The sequence below is a fragment of the Hippocampus comes genome, unplaced genomic scaffold, assembly GCF_001891065.2.
Source record: "Hippocampus comes isolate QL1 unplaced genomic scaffold, H_comes_QL1_v1.1 scaffold158, whole genome shotgun sequence".
Lineage (NCBI taxonomy): Eukaryota > Metazoa > Chordata > Actinopteri > Syngnathiformes > Syngnathidae > Hippocampus > Hippocampus comes.
In genome coordinates this window covers 2,214,893-2,224,344 of record NW_017805548.1, presented here as the reverse complement: position 1 = coordinate 2,224,344, position 9,452 = coordinate 2,214,893, and the positions used below count along the sequence as shown (strand labels likewise).

Genomic DNA, 9,452 nt, shown 5'->3' with positions numbered 1-9,452 from the left:
CCTCGCCATATCTTGGAGATTTCGAAATTTCGGCCCGAACGGAAGCCACAAAGGGTACACGTGTGCACACAAAAGGAAGATTAATCATTGAATGTCGAGTATTTGAATAGCGTTTTGTGGAAACTAATTCATGCGTGATCGGCCAAGTGCTATATATATAGATAGATATATTTATTTTTTCCGGAATTTTCAGAAAAGTCCACTTTCATCTCTGATTATTGTTTGTGATGTTTACCTTAGCTTTTCCGTGGGCATCCGAGAACACCTCAGCAACTTGAAATTAGTTCTGTACAATGCGGTCTCACCAAATACGTTTGTCCACGTACTGTCCTAACAATTTGCCTCCGTTTCGTCCCCGGTACCTCCAGCAGCGTCTGGTCCGCTGACCTGATTAGGGTGGGTCCCCGAGTTGCCCTCCTGTTTTGTACCATCTTAACAACTCTCATCCACTGAAACTGCATAGTGTCTGTGTAGTTTCTTCTTTATCTCATTTGAGGATGCAAAATGTGCCCTAGAGAATCAGAATCTGAATCAGATTTATTGGCCAAGTATGCAAAACACACAAGGAATTTGCCTTCCCAGTTACGACCCGTCCGGAGAAACATAAACAACATTAATGACCAACGGAGGGACACAGAATGGAAATCCTCGCTGTTCGCTGTTTAGTGGCCCGAGATCTTAGATGTGAAAGGAAAACGCGTGTTCCCTTCCAGTGAAGCCACTACTGTCGGTTGAATTTTGCGAGACATGAAGAAACTGCTAACTCAAAGAGCAGGATACTTGTGATCAGAAGTCCAAATGTCCCAGAGGGGCAAGAAGGCTCCCCACTGCCTGCTCTTTCCGTCAGAAAAAAAAAGGTTGTTATTCGGTAGAAAAATCCAGCAGGAGGCTAGAATAAGTTGAGATAGAGGACAGCTAGCACATAGACCAAGTCAGCAAACAGGGACATAAGGGAAGGGGAGCAGGAGCAGAGCAAAAAGCATCCACCTTCGTCCAGAACCAAGCACAAAAAGAGTTGCTGTCTGAAGGTATAAGATCAATCGCATCGAATAGATCTCCCTTTTAAGTACTCCACTGGTTCTCAATCTTCAATAAGGGGATGATGTTGACTGTTCTATGAGGTTTTATTTTCCCTTTGTATTCAAAAGTGAAGCTTGAATTGTATTTTTGCAGCTTTGGATGGTGTTGTCCTGCTTGACAATTATATTACAGAGGAAGCCACTGCTCAGTAATTTGGAGTGATCCCTGTGTCATTTGCTTTCAAGTGAAAGTACTCCATTTGACTAGACTAGTTTCTTTTTTTTTCATCGGTCTGACAGCGCAGAAGAGCAATCACCATGTTGAAATATTGTAATGTAATCTCCTGACCATCACTTGAGTGTATACTGTCTTATCTTTGGTTTACGTAATAGAATCACGGAAGTCCATTGTTTTTTTCATACTACCCTTGGGGCGGTTATAGAAACCCTTAATTGAAGGATTGTGGTCATAAAAGTGGGTGTCAAGTTTTGTCCCTTGTGATACAAATGTCTGAAATTATTTACTAATGCCGTTTGATTTCTGTCATTTAGGTGCCTTCCAAAGTACAGTTGACCAGTTTGGTCGTCTAGACATTGTCATCAACAATGCTGGAATCAACAATGAAAAGAACTGGGAGAAGACCATACAAGTAAACCTGGTGAGGTGATAAGATGATAATAGGTGTGGAGTTTATTTATATTTCCTTAGTCATCTATAAGGAAGAGTATTTTATGTTCTTCCAAATCCATTTGTGTTGATTCACTCTCAACCGATCACACTACTGTATGTCTCACACCACACTTTAGTAAACTGGGGTAAGTAAATCCTTTGAGACAAGTTTGGCGGTCACCCACGAACACAAATGAGCGTAGTGTATTTGATTAATTAATTGATGAATTTAAAGGGAATGAAAGAAGCCACTTCCATTGGCTGCAAATCAAGTTGGTTGTGGTCACGTTGACAGCAGCGGAAAAGTCTTACTGTGCCAAGCTGTATGTATCTGTGATAATACCAACACTCGTCTAGCCCATCCATGCTCATATTAACAGCACGCCGCGAGACAGACTTTCGCTGGATACAAGTATGGTGTCAAGAAATAGGCACAGGTGGTTTGGACTCAAAGGCACGTTTCAGAGTTGGTGAGGGCAAAAAAAAACATTTAATCCAGTTGAAGGTCGGGGCATGTGAGAGACAAATGATTGAGCAGAGGTACAAGTGGTGTGAGGCAATAGGCATGGTCAAAAGCAAACAAGGTTTGGTACACTATGGCTATGACTATGACTATGACGAGAGGCAATGGTGGAACGTGAACTGAAGAGAATCGACAAACCGGCAATGAGACAGACACACGAGATTAATATATACAGGGCTTGAGTGGAGATAAGAGACAGGTGAGGGCGAAACAATCAGGGAGCAGGTGACACAGATGAGGAAGATGGCGGAGAGGCAGAGAGCAGCCTGTAGATCTCGGCAGTACTGCCCCCTCAAGGGATGGCTCTCGACGTACCAGGCATCTCAGGATTGTCAGCGTGGCAGTCAAGGAGTCCAGGATGCATCCAGAGGACACCCAAGAGCGCTCCTCTGGCCCACAGCCCTCCCAGTCCACCAGGTATTGGAGTCCCGGACCCCAACGCAGAGCAGATAGGAGGTTCTGGATGGTGAACACCGATCCACCTTTGTTTTTGTGGCAGCATCCCTGACCAAGACAAAAACAGTGACAAAACAAGACCGAGGCAGAATAGTCTTTGGTTCAAGATTAATTGGATCATGGTCAGAGATATGAGACTGGGAATCAGGTTTGCCGTTCTTAGAACTGGGTCGGTTAAAGAGTGTGAAATCAAAGTGGCTGAAGGAGCCCATCTAGCTTGCCTAGAATTCAGTCATTTCGCGGATTTCAATTACTCCAGATTCTCGTGAACTGTCCATATCTGGAAGGGCTGAGAAGCTCCCTCCAGCCATTGTCTCCACTCCTCCAAGGCCACTTGAACAGCCAGCAGTTCACGGTCACTAATCTCATAGTTTCGCTCTTGCGATGACAGTTTCTTGGACAGAAGAGATCAGGGGAACGAAAGTCAGAGCCCTCATACCGAGACAATTGATTTCCATGAAGTGGGGGAGACATAGCCCGAGGAGCCGCACAGATGTTATAGGTAGCACCGCAATTTAAGCAGGAGGACCTTTGCAGATGCATATATGCTGATATCTTATATTTTATATTTCATTCTGTACTGTACAGTTCATTTTTTAAATGGATTTTTGTGCATGCAAATACTTTTTTTTCGACTTTCTTCTTCTTCTTCTCCTTTCGGCTTGTCTCTTTTCAGGGGTTGCCACAGCGTGTCATTAGTTTCCATCTTTCCCTGTTCTCTGCATCCTCTACGCTGACTCCAACTACCTGCATGTCTTCCCTCACGGCATCCATGAATCTCCTCTTTGGCCTTCCTCTCTGTCTCCTACCTGGTAGCTCCATTTCTAACATTCTCCTACCAATGTATCCACTGTCCCTCCTCTGTACATGTCCAAACCATCTCAGTCTGGCCTCTCTAACTTTTTCTCCAAACTTTCCTGTCTGAGTTGTGCCTCTGATGACCTCATTTCTGATCCTGTCCATCCTTGTCACTCCTAAGGAGAATCTCAGCATCTTTTTGTTTTTCGACTTTCTTCCTTTCAAAATTTTGCTGCTGTAAATTGTGAATTTCTCCATAGTGAGACAAATAAAGGTTTTCTTATTTCTTATCTTATTAATGTGGTGGGGAACCACTATCTTCGTTGAAAGTAAGCCATTTTGTTTGGAAATGTATTTGAAAACAACGGGCCGTCGACATAGCAAGCCTGGAAACAAAAAGTAAAATGCTGCTGCTGCCCCTTCAATGTCATAGTCAGGCTCATAATTTCTGAAAAAAAGCAGTCCCCGTCCATAAATAATAGACATCAGTAAGGAGTTCTGAAAGCCATCACAAAAAAAAAAAAAAAAAACCCTCCGAAATCATTACGTAGTTTTTCAGGATGGTGAATTGTAGTGCTGACACCATTATTATATTACGGTACATACAGACCGGTTACGTAAATGCCAAAGTTCAGCCCAGTCATCGAGCCCTCTAATTTACTGTCTTTTTGGATGGTGGAAAATATTTACAATCATTGTTATCTGTGTACTGCATTGTATTCTAACGTAATGTGGGTGACTAACTGAACAATGGTGACTGAATTTTTGAAAAGACCGAGCCAATACATGGTTATTGACCATATACCCAACGCATTGGGTTGAGGATTTCAACCACCGTGTTTGTGTGTGTGTGTGTGTGTGTGTGTGTGTGTGTGTGCGTTTTTTTTTTGTGTGTGTGTGCGTGTGCGTGTGCGTGTGTGCGTGTTTGTGTGTTTGTGTGTGTGTGTGTGTGTGTGTGTATATGTGTATATATCAGAATCAGACTCAGAATCAGAATCACCTTTATTGTCATTGTATTGCATACAACGAAATTTGGGTGCCACTCCTTTGTGCATTTCGTAAAAAAATAAAATCAGAGTTTAATAAATACAAAACACAACACGCACAACAATCTCTCTCTCTCTCTCTCTCTCTCTCTCTCTCTCTCTCTCTCTCTATATATATATATATAGACAGTATATACTGCATATTTGTTTTTTTACCAACAACTAAATGCCGTGACATACTGAACCATCCACCTACCAGCATTTACAAAGAATGTGAAATTAATTTTACTCTAACTGGCAAAATGGCGATCAGTTTCCGATCTTCAGCCGCCCAAGTCCAATCTTCAACCCAGTCTGCTGGGTCAAAGTAATTAGCCCAACCTTAGGGTTAAAGCTACCCTGCAAGCAGGAATGCGCTACACTGGGGTTGGGAGTTAAATCCCTCCAGCATTTTGCTTGACATTCCAAAATATCTTAATTATTTTCACAGCCCCACTCAGCATAGGTCAACCCCACCACCCCCCACCACCACCGCTCCAACCTTCCTTCACGGCGGGAGAATAAGTCCTGGAGCTGTGCCTTCCTGCAAGAGGTTTAGGAAAACAGAACGGCGCTTTTTACTGTGTAGTCTTTGGAGTACATTCATCAATATTTAGTGGAGGAGTGAGGCCTTTACAATATGGTTTAAATAAATGTGTACAAAATAAACTTGTCTCATGTTTCTTCGAGTGCGGTGTTGGGAGTTATTTCCTTTGTGTGGTTTGACTGATTTCCTGTTCCTGCTAATTCTTTGTCTAGAGGCATAATGCTGTCAACTCTTACTTTGTCATTCAAACAGCCTTTTCTTTGGGATTTAGCACTCTACAAACTCTGCCTTGAAAAACAGAAAAAGAGATTCACGCTATTGAATGTTAATGATGTCTGAGAGATTTATAAAATTTATGTTGAAATAGAAAATATAAGATCATCAGTTTTGCGCTCATAATTTATTTTTCGACAAATATGGCTTGGTTCTCATCCTCAAACAATTTTTTCATTTTGCGTTTTGATGATGTTTCAATCCAAAAGTAGGCAGATGATGGCAATGCAAATCCGGAGGTTCTATTCTGGACAAAGAGCAAGGTAATTCGGGACATGGGGTCAAGGACAGTTGACGTTGGACAAACGGCAGCTCTGACTGACACGAAGACGATAATAAGCAAGAGCCAGATGACTTGAAGAGAACAGCACAATCTCACGCTTGTCAAACAACCTGCCATTGAGTTTTACAAGCTTAAGATTGTGCTCGGTGCAATGTGTGACTATCCACACAGACACGTCCACAAGAGAGGGGGAAAAAAGTCATCTGCTGCATGGCTATACAAGAATTGTATTTTCTCAATTTGACTGAGCACTGAGAGCAGAGAAGCGCATCTTTACCAGTTTTGCCTGTTGAGCTAATTAAGAGGAGGAAATACCTCATTAACAAACATAAGTATTGTTTGTTCTCCAAGGGACTTATCTGATCTATTTTTGGGGTTGGTGCTGGGAAGGAAGCAAAGCCACTCCTCGGTTGTTAACACGCTTCTGTTCCCTTCACACACCTTATTTGCAACTTATTCTCATCAAGATTCTAATTCTCTGTTGTGAGGAATGTCACCATGGTGAGGTTGTCCCTTTCTTTACAGACGTCGGTCATAAATGGGACCTATCTGGCTCTGGAACATATGAGTAAGGAGCATGGCAAGGAAGGAGGCACAATAATCAATGTATCTTCTATGGCAGGTAACAGTTACACACTGTCATGTGCAGAATGTAACACATATCACATGTCGACAAATGGCCTGCGCTGCCAGCATTTTGAACTTTTAAAAGGACAGATTGAATTCATACTTGGGCATTGACACACTTTGAGATGAATAGAGAGATGTGACTTGAGATGTGAACAACATCTTGCTTGTTCCTGTTGACACACAAAACCTCACTATACACAACTAACCCTTTTGTGAGCCTTTGTACCAACAGAACTGTCCCACAAGTATCACGTGCTTTGACCTGAGACGTAGGATAAAACAGAAGTGTAGACTGGCGATACTGTATAGATTGGTAAATCTTTATCAAAGGCGCTGATTTAACAGTCTTGTGTTTTCGTGCTGGACTTGCTGGTGTCACCAACAACCTTCAGGGGGCATCTAAAACAGATGCCTGAGCTACATCATCTTGCTTCTCTCAGTTTGGTGGAGCAGCGGCTCAACTCTGAGCTCCCGCCATGACCGAGATTCTCATCATAGCTCCTGAATATCAGACGCACGCTGGAGAAATGTTTTTGTCTGCTATTTTGTTCTTTCGGTCACTCCCCACAGCTCTTGATCATATGTGAGGGTGTGAACGTAGATCGACTGGTAAAATCGAGAGTTTGGCCTTTCAGATTAGTTCTCTCTTCATCACGATGAGACCGAGACAGAGGCCACCAATTGCTTGTGATCGAGTCCGACTTCCAGGCCTAGCTCCAGAGGAGGGCCTTGGTGACCCGCGTCCAGGCGAGGGAATGAAATGGCACAATAGTTTTCGTCATCAGCGGCGGTATTGAGCCGTGCTTTGTCTGAACCCTCGCAGAGGCATAAAGACCTCAAAAGGCACAAACCCCTCCGCCACAATAAGGTGACGGCTCAAGGAGGAGCTGTTGATATTTCTTTTGTGATGATTGCTATATGACTAATTGGCATTAACACGGCGATGTCTTTTGTGGTTTCTTTCTGCTGCAGCCTTCCTGCACTCTCCTCACCAGCCCGTCTACACGGCCACAAAACATGGAGTCATTGGTTTCACCAGAGTTATGGCTGTAAGAAGTACACGCGCATACACGATACACACATGCCCACACCATTAGTAGCTAGCTATTAGTCATGTAAAACCCAAGCCATACTTTTGAGTATTTTCTAGGGTGGCATGTCAATGTTATTTTTTACAGGATGCATCTTCTCAGAGTGACTACGGCGTGCGTATCAATGTGCTGTGTCCCGCCTTTGTTGACACCCCTCTGCTCCACTCAGTAGAACAGGAGGAAAACATGGGGAAATTTGTTAAATTCAAGGATGATTTCAAGCGCAGCATGAACAAGTTCGGAGTTTTACAGTGAGTCTGCCTGCCATGACACATGCAAACATTGAAGTAATCCATTCTGCAATCATACAATTGCCAACGGTAATGAACTAGCTAAGGTTGAACAAAATCTCTTCCAAGATGGTAGTTGACCATGTGTACAGTGGTACCTCTACTTACGAATGTCTCTTCATACGAAATTTTCAAGTTACGAAATGTCTCAACAGGAAAATATTGCCTCTTATTACGAAAGAAATTTCAAGATACGAAAGGTAAAAATACAGTATGGGCTGATGCTTTCAGCTCTGAGTTTCCTGAATGCAACATACTTATAGCTGCTCTGCCATTGGCTATTATCTTTTGTTTTATATATATTATGGCATCGTCCTGGCCTCCCATTGGCTAAGAGGGACCTCGACCGACTGTGTTTATGAGTGTAGATAGTTAAATAGGTGTGTATGCAGCGTCATTCGCCCCTCGGGCCATGAGGTGTTCTGATAGTTTTACATAAATGTGAATCACCCAGAAAAAGTGTTCACCAGTCGGATAATGGCTCACTATGCTGATGTTTGCCTTGGATATTTTCGAAGGATTGTTAAAAGCCGACAAAAGTAAACATCCTTGGATCAGTTCTTTACAAAACACCAGGCGTAAACCCCTTCTGAGAGAGAACATGGACTAAAGAGGACAAAAAAACTACATGGTCGCAATCAAAAGTTAAATGACCATCATTTTTATTTTTTATTCTTTGTTTTTTTTACATTATGCACAACTCTCATTTATTGTGCAATAATCTAATTATAACATGTATTTGTTACATACTTTGTACATTTTTATGCTTCAGGAAACATTTATGTGTGAATTTGGGTGGGGGGGGGGGTTGGAATGGATTAAGGCATTTACATGGAAAACGCATCTGTACTTCTAAAAGTTTGTCGTTCAGAAATTTCTTCCAGAACCAATTAATTTCTTAAGTAGAAGTACCACTGTATTGACTTGGAAACTTTCCGCATAGGATTTAATGAAAATAAAACTGAAGTTCCAGGACCAGACTGTCATCATCTCAAATGGCTGCTTGTACCATTAATAATTCATTTTCACTCTACAAGCAAGGATTTAAAGATCTCGTAAAGACATTTATCGAAAAAAAGTAACGGAAGAAATCAAGGGACCATCGAGGCCTTTTCTGACCCTCTTCTGTTTACATTCCTGTTTCAGTCAAGCTGTTTTTGTTGCCTGGAATTGGGAAAATGTTGTGTCTGTGAGGAAAATCGTGTGTCTGAGTAAAGTTAATCAGCCGACAAATGGCTCCTAACACTAAATTGCTGACATGAACCCTTTCATGCACCCTGTAACCTGAAAACATGATAAGCTGTCCACTGTACTAAACGCTGCCCCTGAAAGGGTTAAAGAAGATGCAGTGGACCAAGAGTGTCAGAGGTGAATCTAAACATGAAGTCAGAAAGTCAAACAGTACGAAGACTAACTCACATAGTTTGAATGAGGCCCATATACAGTAACAGTTGCTATTTTGAGGAGGGTGTTTTGTGGTACAGTGCAAGATGCTGGTCGAACTTTTGAATAGTAAACAGCCCGCTCCAGAGATGTACCAGTCAACGAGCCAGTACATATTCCTCTACAAAATATGTGAATTCAAGTACTTTTTAAAACAATGTCATTTAACAGTCCTTTGCCTCTCTCCTTTCTCCTGTTGACCAATCTGCAGGCCATCAATGATTGCAGAAGGCATGATGAGATTGATCACTGACACCAGTCTAAATGGGGCAGTGATGAAGATAACATGCTCCAAAGGAATCCACTTCCACACATACGAACCCATGTCTGCTTGATCCTCGCCTAATGGACCGCTCCTCACTGAAGAGAGGGGCGGTACACAGCGGTAACCTGAAAGACTGAAA

At 42.4% G+C, this 9,452-nt stretch overlaps 1 protein-coding gene across 2 annotated transcripts in view; it reads left to right on the top strand.

The window, feature by feature from the left end:
• hpgd (15-hydroxyprostaglandin dehydrogenase) overlaps positions 1 to 9,452 on the top strand; it is a 13,611-nt gene extending 4,159 nt beyond the window's left edge. For both annotated transcript variants that reach the window (XM_019879704.1, XM_019879705.1), the window contains 5 exons: positions 1,572 to 1,678; positions 6,120 to 6,216; positions 7,197 to 7,273; positions 7,403 to 7,566; positions 9,260 to 9,452. In XM_019879704.1, coding sequence (XP_019735263.1) covers positions 1,572 to 1,678; positions 6,120 to 6,216; positions 7,197 to 7,273; positions 7,403 to 7,566; positions 9,260 to 9,383 — 569 coding nt within the window. In that variant the 3' untranslated portion in view covers positions 9,384 to 9,452. The remainder of the gene's footprint in view (positions 1 to 1,571; positions 1,679 to 6,119; positions 6,217 to 7,196; positions 7,274 to 7,402; positions 7,567 to 9,259) is intronic.